Source organism: Lepidothrix coronata, unplaced genomic scaffold, assembly GCF_001604755.1.
Source record: "Lepidothrix coronata isolate B3197 unplaced genomic scaffold, Lepidothrix_coronata-1.0 Scaffold47, whole genome shotgun sequence".
NCBI classification, from domain to species: Eukaryota; Metazoa; Chordata; class Aves; order Passeriformes; family Pipridae; genus Lepidothrix; species Lepidothrix coronata.
Genome location: NW_016690227.1, coordinates 844,173 through 857,553, shown reverse-complemented (window position 1 = coordinate 857,553; position 13,381 = coordinate 844,173). Strand labels below are relative to the sequence as shown.

General features: G+C 43.3%; 1 protein-coding gene across 5 annotated transcripts in view; it reads right to left on the bottom strand.

Moving 5' to 3' along the window:
* Window positions 1-9,887, bottom strand: part of VWC2 (von Willebrand factor C domain containing 2) — a 54,995-nt gene extending 45,108 nt beyond the window's left edge. The window contains exons 1-3 of one of the 5 annotated variants that reach the window (XM_017814974.1): window positions 9,831-9,887; window positions 7,933-8,714; window positions 1,142-1,271 (exon numbers count right to left, since the gene is read on the bottom strand). In XM_017814974.1, coding sequence (XP_017670463.1) covers window positions 1,142-1,271; window positions 7,933-8,646 — 844 coding nt within the window. In that variant the 5' untranslated portion in view covers window positions 8,647-8,714; window positions 9,831-9,887. The other 4 variants (XM_017814973.1, XM_017814977.1, XM_017814975.1 and 1 more) reach the window with 4 other exon arrangements.
* Between the last annotated feature and the right edge of the window lie 3,494 nt (window positions 9,888-13,381).

Genomic DNA, 13,381 nt, shown 5'->3' with positions numbered 1-13,381 from the left:
GCATGTCACAAAGATTCTTACCATCAAACAAGTGCTAAAGGATCCTTCAGACTGGCTAGCTATCACATCACCAGCTTCCAAATTCAGACTTTCTCAGGAACTGTCCCTAAATGCCTCAAAAAATGCCTGTCCTCATCTCCAAAAACACAGCGCCCTTAAGCTGTACAGCCGAGAACAAATTCCTTCAGGGTTGTAACAACCAATTAAGGGATGCTAAGCAATTATTTTTATATCCATACAAATGACACTCCTCCAATGCAATTAACTATCCCTTATCATCTACTCTTGAATTTGTGGAAATCATATGCCAAACACTCTCTCCTCCCCCAACTTTTCCACAATTTTAATCAGTTGGTTTAGCCAATGTAATGAAACCCACCTATTCAAGAGAAATAACAGATGTCTGCACATTATCTGAATATTTTTAAATGTCTTTTTTAATTTTAAATATAATTTCATTTGAGATTTTGCAGCTTTCATTTCTATTAATAAATTATCATTTCTTCTTTATAAGTGATGAGCTAGTATGTCATGTAATTTTTTTCCTCTAAATAGACCAAGACTTTGATCTAATGCAAGCTCTTGCTGGGAGTAGAGAGACTTTCTGTCTAATTTAGTTATGAAAAATATTCAATTAAACTCGGGAGTTTAATTCATTTAGTTATGAAAATTAAATGAGCTCAATAAGGTACATTTGATTTGCCTTGAGAAAAAAAAACACAAAAGAAAAAGAAGGAGGGAAGAATCTTCGAAAGGGGAACAAATAAGAATTCTAAACAAAAGTAACTTTTCCTGCTCATGTTGAAAGGTGGATAACATGACAAACCTGAGTTTCATTTTGTGTGCCTACATAAAACATAGCCACAACGAGTTCATGTAAAATTTATATCCACAAGACACATGAATAGATGATATTAACATCCTAATTGTCTCCCGGGTAACAAAAATCCCTTATGTCATAACTGAGTCCATCCCAGTCAAGGGAAGATCTGAGTCCTCGTATCAGGAAGACACCATCCCCACACAATACTTCTCCATCTCCATTCAAGGAAAAACATTTGAATTATTTTTCAAAACCAGAACAGAATAACATGGATCTCTCCAACAGAAGCCTCCTTCCAGTTTTCCAGCCGTCACTTACCGTTTTTGCAGATAGGACAGCACTGATCAGGCTCATACACTGGATCCACGCACTCGGTCTGGGGACAGGCTGAAACAGTGCATAGCACTTCACCATTGGCTTCACAGCGACACTTTTCACACGGAGAAACCTGAAACACAAATCCAGTTCACCTTTTAACTCCTTCTCTTAATGCACTCCTCCTCATCTGCGCTGTTTCCTTCACATCTTTTTCCTCCCCACTTTAAAACAAATGGGGTTTGTGGTCTGAATAATGCAAATAGCAAGACTGGGCTCCTGCAAAATTAGAGAACCACAGCAGAAAAAGATCTATGCTCTGAACTTATGCACCAAATGGGAAAGTCAGAGATCTTGAAAATAAGAACACTGCAGACTTTCACTACAAATAAAACCAAAATTTCCTGACTGCATTTCTAATGAACTTCCAGAAAATTAGGCTCATAATCTAGTTTATTTCTATTAGAGGTTCAAAAAATAAATTAGAAAAAAATATTATAATTAAAGAAGAAAAGTTTTGCTAAATGAAGTACGAAGCTTCTTTTAACGAAAATGAAATCTTTTTTTTTTTTCAGGTTTTAAAGCATTTTAGTAGGAGGAAGTTGTATTTTATTTAAAATTACATTTTTCAAAGAGAAGGCAGGAAAAAAATATCCTTTTTGAATTCAGGTATTTCCCACAGGTTAATTGTATTTGGGCTATTCTAATACTTGTAACTTTCTGAAAATAAATTGCTATTCAAAGAAAGGGGTAAAGTAAAATACAGGCAATCCTTTTTTACCCAGTGAAATGTTACTGGTTTTAAAGAACTCTTACAGCATGGGAATACCACAAGATAATTACTTGAGTGACCTACTTCAAAGAAATTAATTCCAAACAAAACAGTATCAAGGCTCTATTTAGTAAAAAATGGTCTTTCAATTCCCTATATTTGCCACATGTACAATTCCAGCTGCCCTCTTCAGCATTCCTGACCAGGGACAGCATATTGGATTGCTGACGTCCTCATACCACACAAGCAGCTGGAGGCAGAGGGAAGCAAGGATGCTGAAGAGCAATAAATGGTGTACTGTAAACCTCATTGCTGTACTCTGTAAAACCACATGGGCATCCATGCTCAGATGAAACACAGGATGAAAATGCAGCTGAATGTTATTATTAGTGATCCTCTAAATCTATAATCTGTGCAGATTACTGGTTTACTTAAGGAGGAGGTTGTTCTTTTCATAGACCCTTTTTACTTCCAGATTCCAGCTGATGCAAACAACCACCCATTGCATTTCTCCAATAAAAGTAGAAAAAACTCTCAAATCTAAAAAAAAAAAAAAAAAAAGAAAGAAAACAATTATTCTCTGTGAAGAATCACCCAGATGTCTAACTTGCAGATCATCTGCTTCTTCTCCCTAATTTTTAGGCAGCCCATGACATTTTTTCCTCAAATCCATTCTCTGCTTGTTTGCCTCTCACATCCTTCTCACTTCCAAAGTTCAAACATGCTGATGCTTGCACAGCATCATCTCCAACTAAATGCTCATTCATGCTTTGCTACTTCCCTTACCACCTGCCAGGGCTGTCATTTGCTTATGCACTTGCATATCTTTCATGCACTCCCCTCTGCTCAGAAAGCTTAAATAGGGTCTCTTGCTGTGTTGCTTTCTGCTTTTATTACTATTATTTATTTCGGGCTTCCTTTGCTAGCTACTCACTTTGTGTTTTCTCTTTGCTTTACACTCTACCACGGATGACACCCCAACACACATTTATAAAATCCTACAAGGAGTCTGACAGCCCAGTACTGCAGATCTTTACTAAAGACTTCAGGACAAGAACTTTGTCCTGTAATTGTTTGTAAACTGCCACGTTCACTTCCAGAGCTAAAGTGTAAACGGATGAGGAGATTTCTGATCCAGTGCTCAGAGTTGAAAGGTTCAAGTATTCAAGGTAATCAACTGCAGTGCATGTGAAGTTTTGAGTGCCAGCAAACCTGAGCTCCTAAGCATTGCCAAGTCAGTAATAAGAACCATTCCTTATGGAGTTATATCCAGAAACAATACTTACTAAATTATGAAAACATGCCATTTAGGGAGGATTGATTTTTATTTTTTTGGATTATTTTTAAGGAATCCTACTTGATAAAAGACACCAGACCTCAATTCCAAGGATCTGGGTCAACAAGGCAAACCTGTACTTTCGAACAGTTTTAACGCTTTTTGCCATGACTTGGAAAAGATGCAAATTTGTCAACCCGCAAAGTTCATTGAGACCAGTAACTACAGCAACAGATATTTCTTCTCCCAGGACACTGCTTAGTAGCTATGCCATTCAACATTAAAAGTGGTGTAAAAACTAGATTATCTCATCGGGAAACAAGGCAGCACACAGATGTTATTCCTAAAATCTCTCATCTGTAAAATTTAAACATATTCTAATTAAATAGCTTTACTAGAATTCCAAATTTGACAGAAGCCTAAAATTCTTAGAAAAAGAAGCAATTTAATGTAGCACTTAAAATACTATTAAATAACAAAACCGATCTAATCTTTATTTAATAACGATGATTCATGATACACATTTCTGTCCTATACAGCACATACACCTGGAGACTACATCTTTCACGAACATTGTTCATGTGATACTGCAGTAATGAATACACTTCCAGTCTAACAGATCATGAGATTTCAGGGCAATACTTACAGTATGGCCTTGGTAAGTACTGTAATCTCTACAACCCAGCAATACAAGTAATGGTAGCACTGATAAGGAAGGTCTCCACATGCTTATTTCTACAAAACTCTTTTCAGGCATATAAATAAACAACAGTGGCTGCTAAAATGGTATCAGTGTCAACAGTTATCTGTTCAACTTTGGACAAAACAACAGTGCATTGCTTTTTATACATCATCAGGATGCAGCAGGAACTGTAGAAAACCCCCACTCCTTTCCACACCTTAATGGCAGCTTAATACTTGGAGACAAAATCATCACTAGAGACAAAGACAGTAAGACAGTGTGTATATGTAACAGCAGCTAAATTAATCAGAATGAGAAGACACATTTGGTCTTTCATTTCCTCTCTTCTACTCATACAACGTAAGTGCAGTTCCCAGTGGCAGTCAATGCAACCAGCATCCCTTTTGTTCATCTGGGAAACGACCAGCCTGGCAGCAGTCACGCTCAGCACGTATGACACAACCAGGCCGGACTGGATATAATATCACGTATCAACCTCTCTCTGAGGACTAAGAGTACGACATCTCTGTGGTCTGCAGATTATTAACTCTAAAGTAACTGTAGTTCTGCCTATGCAAAAAATGCAAGAACATAAGAGGCACAGAAGTCATATGCATTCACCAAGCAGGCAGCCATAAAAACTGTAGATAATAGAGTACAGATGGCAAAAAAAAATAACCTCTTAAGAACTGTTTAAAGGGAAGTTTATTAGCAGAGGTATAAACGGAGTTGCATACATTCCAAAAGAGCAAACTATTGTGTAAACTGGTAAATTTCCCACTGGTGGCAGTGAAGAAAACTGTAGCTCAGAAAGGGTAGTAGGTTTATCCAGCAACTCAGTGTAAATTGTCATAATTAAGAAGTGACAAATCATTTTGTACTCATTGAAGTGCTATTGCAAAGTAATTTGAGCTTTCCCCTTTCTTTTTCCACAAGTCTAACTTCAAATAAAAACCCAAAAAGACATCAAAACTAAACCAACAAAAAGGCTGGAAAAAAACATATACAATCTTTACGTGATTCCTTGAGACTTGAAAATATCTAAATTTAAAAAAAAATCATAATCCACAACTTTCTTTTGTGCTAAAATTTTTATTAATACTTTTTTGCCACTTACACAACTCAAGAGAATATGAATGGGGTTACACTGACAATAATAAACATACCAGCCCTTCTTTTACTTCTCTGTGCCTTCTAAATACCACAGATCTTTCAAAATCCATTTGGGTTTGTTGACTTTCAGATTTCCAGGTAACTCACCCACTAAGAAGTACAACTTGTGAAAGCAAGGAAATTCTAAAAGACAAATGAAGCGGCAACTTTCAAATATGTAGGTCTTTCCCAAACATTTCACTTCTGAAGATAATTTATTGTCCTTGTAAGGCCATGACTTTTTACATCAGCCTGCATTTTCAAATCTTACTTTAATAATGAAAAATGTCTAGTGGACAACGTGCTCAGAAACCTTCAGTTTCAAGTGCAGAACTTTATCCTCACTGCATTTCACCAACTAAAGCTTTTGCTACCAGTCCCACTCATATGGACACTGTGATTCCTCTGCCATTTTGCCTCACAATATCCACAGGGGACCAGACTGGTGCTGATGGAAACAGCTTTACGAGACCTGATCCTTCCCCCTCACCCAAGCTGTGCTTTGTGGTGATATCCATGTCCTTTTTGAAAACAGAAAAACGCATACATACATGTGCACACAAGCAAAGCCCGTGGGACTGATTGTGAATCAAAGAAATGTATCAAACCTCCCATTCCCTGGCATACTCAGTTTCTGGCTCCAGTCAGGGCAATTTTTTGTCACATCAGGCCATATAGGAATTTTATATAAGCAAACTCCCAAACTTGTATGCATAATTACACATCTATACAGAAATGCTTTGCAAATAATGTCACTTCAAAGTTAGAAGGTCATCTTTTTCTTCCTTCAGTGATGTCTAGTATTCTTTGGCACAAACAGTAGGTACAGACACAGAGAAAAATCAGATCACTATCCATTTAGAACTCCTTTCGCGACCTTAAGCAAGAGATAGCATATTAGTAACCATCAGCTTTAAATTCACAAAATGACCTCTGAAACTGTGTGCAATTGCTTGCATTTTGCAATTGCTTTCACTGAGCAGCAGCAAACTGACTACAGCTGTACCTTATGTCACCAGGCAATCCCTCTGATCGGAGTGGCCTGGGCAAACAGCTGCATTTACAATTTGTGCTCACAATACTGAAACAACACTGAAGCTCAACTAAAAACCAAGATCCTCACACATGAAAATAATCAGGCTGCAGTTCCACTGCCTGTGTCAATAACTTTCCTTGCTCATCCTGACCAGACATCCTTTCTCACTTGTGCTTCCAAAGCTGGCTAAAACAAGCAATAAGGGAATCGATGTGTCATTTGAGGAAGGTATGAAGACAAGGACTGAAAGGTGAATGGGGTTAAAAAGCTAAAAGCCAAAGTATTTTCAGAACATTTCTGTAAATGTTACGTTACTGTTCAGCACTCCCTTTTTACCAAGGCTGCCAGCCATGTCCAAATGTACCAGGGAGCACTAACACAGTATTTTAAGCTTGCTTCACAGTCATTAATACACCACCACAATATAAAAGGGCTAGGAAATGGAACTCTGTAGAAGAGCGTGAATGAAAGGTGGTCAGAAGGCTTTAAAACTCTGACCTACAGAGAATGTGTGAAGAACCTTCATGTTCTGGCCACCCCTCAACAATTAAGTTTGCTGGAAAAGGAAGGATCTCAAAATCCATCTCTGAAAAGGTCACATCAACTAGCTGCTGTTAAAGTAGCTGCTCCCTCTTAAGTAGAAAACTACCACCCTGAAGTTGAATGCAATCCTTGGGGGTGATATGGAAAAAGGGAGGATGACACTGTTTTCTGCCATGTTTTGAAATTCACTAGTGCTCTACACATCACTGACTAAAGAGAGTAAGGAGAAATACTGTGATTTATTCCAAAGAAAGCAGTTCTGCTCCTTTATTTATTTACTTTTTCATACGTTGAAGAACATGGGAAAGACATTATGAACCAAAGTTAAGTTTCCATGAACATGCAAATACCACAGAGAGCAGAGTGGCAACTTTAGAGCCTTCACAAATACATTTTCTCCATCCTGAGAAGGGGCTCAGCTTCCAGAACCTTGAACTGGATTTTGTAGTCCCCTCAACATATTCAGCACAAAAATCTCTGGTGTGTTCAGAAATGGGGTTTGGACCAGCCCTGTATCTAACAGTCATTCATAAGCAAATTCACGTGTCTGTCTTAGAGTCTGCTCACAGATCTCAACCGCAATAAAATGCTAAATGAAAAAAGGTAAGCAATCAGAAAACTGGCCTCAACTCCAGAACTTTCAAGCGCACTGTCATAAGTTGCATTTTCACTGATAATGACCTTGCACAATAATGCTAAAAAGGCCATAATCTAAGAGGATTTCCCTAAACATAAGGCATTTTAAGTCCTTTTTTTTAAGTCCTTTAAGTCCTTTTTTAAACTATCACTGTAATTCAGACTGCAAACCACGCTCTTATTAAAAGAAGGCCCACAGTCATTCTCAGAAAGCAAACATTATGCAACCTTGGCAGCACCATTTAAACAGTTAAAAAGGAAAAGAGAAATGACTGTTACAAAAAAAAAGGCATCATCACAGAATGACTACTAGAAATAGAAGTCAGCCCATAAAACCCTGCTCAATCCCTGCAAGGTAGAAGTTTAACAGTTAACAGTTAAATAAGGAAACAAATGTATTGCCAAAAATTTTCATAAAATTTGTAACACCACTGAGTAGGATCCTTCCAAGTAGCATTTTTTACTGTAAATACCAAAGGCATTAATAAAGATCAGCCCACTCATTTAAAAATATTAGTGTCAGAGAGTAGAAAAGGTCATGTTTAAGGGGAATATTTTACAGCACTGCAGAAGTAATATTAACACAAAAATGAAAAAGGGAAGGGGCAGGACCCAGAACACCCTCAGAGAAAGCAGTTAAAGAACATAATATCACTTCAAACAAGAGAAGAATTCATAAAACTACTTTTCACCTTACCATGAACTCCTCTAGGGTCTGATAGTTTTTGCCTCGGAACTCGCAGTAGTTCTTCCTCTCCTTGCACTGCGGGCAGCACTGCGTGGTGTCCACATGGATGCAGCGAGGGTGGAGTCTGGGGCACTCGGGCTGGATACACAGCGGGCCCTCCTCCGTGCAGAGGCAGGGGCAGGCAGAGGGGCCCGGCGCAAACTTCTCCCCAATGGCATAGACGAAGCCGCTCTCGTCCACGCAGCCTTTCCCACGGTAGTCCGGATAGGCGTACTCCTCCGGAGGCTCGGGAGTGACACTCGCAACAGATGCTGGGAGAGAGGAGTCTTCAGCCACCTGAGGTTCCTCGGGAGCAGCGTCCCTTTGCTCTTGCACTTGAATGCTCCCAGATTTACTGCTTGTCCCCTGGCTGTTCCAAGCCTGCTTTTGCTTAGTCCACGACTCCTTGTTCGAGTAGTTCCTGTTTCCTTTGCTCTTCCAGTCCCTGCTACCCTCCTCCCTCCCGCTCCTGCCGATCTCATTCATTTTCCCTGGGCCTGTCTGGCTGTCCCTGGTAGACGTGTGATCCCTCTTTTCCTGGCTCGCCTTTATCTCCTGTTTGTCTTGAGCCTTGGCTAGTTTTTGTACGGGTATGGTGGAGCTACAGAGGGCAACCATGAGGCAGCAGGTTACAAGAAGAGAACTAGAGAGAGCTCCAATTGCCATTGCAGTAGAGCTGGGCATCACCTACTGCATCCCACAGGGGACACTGCACTCACATCGGAGGGAAGCGCCTCACAGATCCACGGTCCCTAGGAAAAAAAGAATTAGGAATACTTCAGCTTCTGCACTTCTTCCCCCCCCGCACCTCGCCTCCACTGATGCAACATCTCAAACAATATGCAACCTGCCTCGGTAGTTTATGCAAAAGGCAAACAACAGCCTGGTGCTGCATCCCTCCTCCTCCTCCCCCGCTCTGCCGAGTCTTATAAATAGCAGGGCTCCCGGACACGGACCGGGCGTCTTCGGCTCCGAGAGAGCACCACGCAGAACTCTGGAGAGTCAGCATTTGCAAAGGCAGGTGCAGGCAAAACCAGGCGCACTGGGGGGTTATTTTGCCTTTCAAATGGCAACACGAGAAGACGACGGACGCCCAATGAATTAAACGGAGCGCCCCATAACTTAGCAGTGTCCGGAACAGAAATTACCCAATTGAGTGCTATTCCCTGACTGCACGCACGATGATTTTCATTAATCTCTTATTCAGCCTGAAGTATCCTGGTTTGGGTTTTGTTTAAATACCTACCACTGAGCACATTTCTGTCACAGACAACTAAAACCAAGCATACTAAAGCGAGTAGAGACAAAACACCTCCCTTCCGAACTACCCAAACCAGCACACACACCCCTCTTCCTCCCCGTGTCTGAAAGGCAAGGCAGAGCTGCTCCGAGTTTCCGCAGCACAGGCTCATTTAACCCACATCCTCCAGGAGTTCGGCAGCGCTCCCGACTCCTCTCCCTGAAACGCTGCACGCGAAATCGGAAAAAAAAAAAACAAAACCCACACCAAAATACATACACTACTCCGGCCACGACCAGCATAGCCGCTCCAGCCTCCCGGCACGGCCCCACCTCCGCGGTACCGCTCCCCAAAGCCATGTCAAAGCCTCCCTCTCTGCCCGCCCGCCCGCCCGCCTCCCCGGCCCTCGGCAGCGGCACCGCGGGGCACCGTGCTCCGCCCGCCCGCCAGCGCTGCCCGGCCCGGCCCCCGCGGGGGACCCGAGGTACCGCGACGCTCGCCCAAAGTTTCCGGAGGGCCGGGCAGCGCCGCCCAACCCGCTGCCGGTGGGGCTGGGAGGGAGCGGGGCCAGCCCCTTCCCCAGCCCGGCCGCCTCCCCCGTGGCCCGGCGCGGCCCCTGCCTCCCTACCTGCGCTAGCGCCGGGCTCAGCCCCGCCGGCGGCTCGGGGCGGCCAGCCTCGCCCCGCGCCCGGCTCCCATGGCGGGGCCGCGGGCGCGGGCGGGCGGCAGCGGCGGCGGCTTGTTGCTGGCCGCTCGCCTCGGCGGACCTGCCCAGCCCGCAGCGCGGCGCGGCGGCCACAGCCGGTCCGGCCCCGCCGCGCCGGGGACGGGCTCTGCCGCGAGCCCCGCTGCTCTCACATGGCGGCCGTGCGCCCCCGTCCCCGGGGGCGGCGGGGCAGGACGGGGCGCTCCCTGCCTCCCTCCCTCCCTGCCAGCCGCCAGTGCGGGCCGGGAGCAGTGCGCGGCGCGGCGCGGGGAGGGCACTCGCCGCTCGCCGGGGGGCGGCAGCGCAGCGCCCCTTCCCGCCCCTGCCGCCGCCGGGGCCCCACCACGGCTGTCGGGAGGGAAAGCGGGGCAAGGCGGGCTCGTGTGGGGTCGGCCCCGCACGCCGGCGGGCGAAACTTTTGGCGGTGTTAGGGGCGCCAGTTCGGGCTGCGCGGTGCGGCGGGGGTGGGCGCTCTCCTGGCGGTGAGGGGCGCGCCCCCGCTGCCGAGGCCAGGCTGGCGCCGCTGCGCGGGCCGCTGAGCGGAGCTGGGTCGGGACAGGTGAGCTGTGCCCGCCTGTTACCGCCCGCGCCGCCGCATCGCCGTCACACAGGACTCTGCTGGAGCGCTGTCCTGCTAGCCTGTTCTAGCAGCGAAGTGGTACGTGGTTTACTAGTTGAAATACTTACGTACGCTTTCGGATGGCCGGTGGACACTTCTGTAATTAATATAGTTGCATTTTTCTCCTTAATACTTTTTGATACCAAAAAAAAAAAAAGGGACAGAATGGTCTGTTATGAAGATGGCTGCTGAAACTCTGTTGGGACAGAAACGCAAAAGAATACCTAGAGGTGCTTTTGTTCAGGATCTGAGCAGGGGCTTGGAACGCAAAAGGTTATTTATTTATGTAGTTATTTATTTTTAAGCCACATTAGATGACATATCGGTATAATCTTCTCTGAGTTTTGCTTTACAGATGTTCCATAGCAGTCCCAGCTGCGCTAACCCTGTGCTGCAGTAGCTCTTCAGCAGCTGGCTGTGCCCTACTCATGACTACGGCTGGATTTCCCAATGCACTTGGCACTATAACTGAAATTTTTAGGCTAGGTAAAATTTCCAGGGTGGTTTTTTTTTGTTTAGTTTTTGAGGGTTTTTTTGTTGTTTTGTTTTGGTTTTTTTTCGTTTAGAATAGTAGCACTGCAATATCAGTACTCAGGAGAGCAATGAAAATCTGCTCGATACTAATGTTTCACTGTTAAGTACCTTCCTGAGCGCCTGTTATTTGTGCAAACCCAGACACTTAAATTCCTCCACAGGAGGATGCAGGTGCTAAACTCTTTTGGCTGCTGGGTTGTTGATATTAAAAATTATGAGTCCTGTCTAGTTTTCAAAAATATTTCTATTGACAGCACCTCATATCTTCCAGTCAGATGTTCATCAGCTAAATAATGTTTTAATTCTCTGAAACTTTAAAATACCAGACTAAAGTTTTGAAGGATACGAAGTAAAACTTTTCTATATGGTGCACTATTAAAATGAAATTCTATATTGCTATGGGATTTCTAGACAAAGTCTTAAGGAGTTAAGATAGACATTTTTCATTACTTAACTGTTAATAATCATTAAGAAGTACTTGCCTTCAAATTATCATCTCATTACCTCTGAATAAAGAATTGAATCTTTGCCTTGTCTAAATCCAGTAATTTTATGCCTTACATAGCTTAAACCCTGACAGGGGGTGAGCAGCCAGTACACCACATCACTAATTCCAGAAGAACAACTTGAATGACAGACCTTACGCTGAGTTCACAAGCCTGTGAGCTTTGCTGTCAGGCAGCAGCTTGTTGTGGCTAGACCAAGGCAGAAGGAAATAGGGGCCTCGGGAAGGCAATGCTATGTCTGCGATAAAGAGCAGAGAGAAGCCAATTTATTGTTCTAGCATTTTCATATGTTCCCAGGTGAAACTTTGGTACCAAATCTGAGACCTTCTGCATCCAGGACCCTCTTTGTAGGAACTCTCCTTCTCCCATCCATAGTTACATAGCACACAGATCATCTGAGGCTGAAGGTTCAAGGTGCTACTACTCTGTAACAAGAAGGGCAAAGCCTCAGAGCACTTTTGTAATCACAAACTACAGCTCATCCTAGACTGCTGGGCAAAGTAAGAAGTAAATATCCTCATTTAGTTTTCTAAAAGATTTCTCATTGGACTTCAGCCTCTGTTTATTTAGATTTGTAGTTATATTAAGTGATGCATTGTACCTGACATCAAGACCTTTGCAGAACTGACACCTGACCACTTCATTAATATCATAGTATCAAATTGCAATATTTTATAGTCCAAGTGGATAAACAGCAGATAGGTAAAAAATGTTTGATTTTCATCTTCAGTGTGAATTCTGAACTAGAAGGAGAGAGAATAATGAAAATCTGTTATCTGAAGGCGGCTGCTAGTGAGATTATACTTCTTGTATAACGTGAGGTCCTGAAGTCCTGTTTATGCACAGGGCAAATATGGCATAAAAACACAGCTCCAAGTTTCACCACTCTGCTCTCCCCCTAGTCAATAGTAGAAAGGACAACTGTATGTCTGAGTGAGAATCAAATTCTGCATCCTGTTCAAGACTCTTTCCCTTCTGCTGGGTCTTATCTGCATGATGAGAACTTTGTATTAGCTAAATAAGAGCTGCTGTGTACACAAAATAGTATACACGGGTTTTAGCTTATTTTTACTAGGAATTAGCCTAATTTTACTAGGAAGCAGTTGAATGGAAAACAAAAAGGAACTCAGTAGCTGAAATAAAAATGGTTCTGGTGAGGAATAGCTTAAGTTGAATTGGCGTGTTGACCATTATCGTTAGGCCAGGCTCAAGACAGTGAGAGTGGACATCCATGCTGAAAATAGCTGGCTATTAGTCAGACATACTTAATTAACATCTAGTCCATGAGATTAGGGGGACTAAAATTTTGATGAATATCTTTTAAGAGTGACCTTGGGGTGAATAACAAGCACTCAAATGTAGGATTTTTTACCACATTAAAATTGATTGTCTGACTGATTGATTACAACATAAACTCAAAACCTCACAGCTAGGCTGACACTTGATCTGGACATCTAAAACCACTTTTAGCCTAACATATGGATAAACTGAGTTCTGGGATATGCACATACTCTTCTCAGTGTAAGCAGGCAGCCCCCACACACGAGGGAATCACCTAACATGCAACCCTTCCCATGATCTCATGCAGGGATCGTATCCTTTCCTGTTTTATTAAAAGAAGTGTCCCCTGCCTTCAGTGAGGAGACAGGGAGGGAAAAGAGGAGGAAGCCCCATGGGACCCTGCAAAGCTGGGCAGGGCAGGGGGAACAGAAGAGGAGCCCCAGTGCAATTAGAGAGTGGGCAGGGGTATTTAGAAAACCCTACATAACTAAGATTTGCTTTGGTGTATCTCCTGAGTATCTGCAGAGTCCATG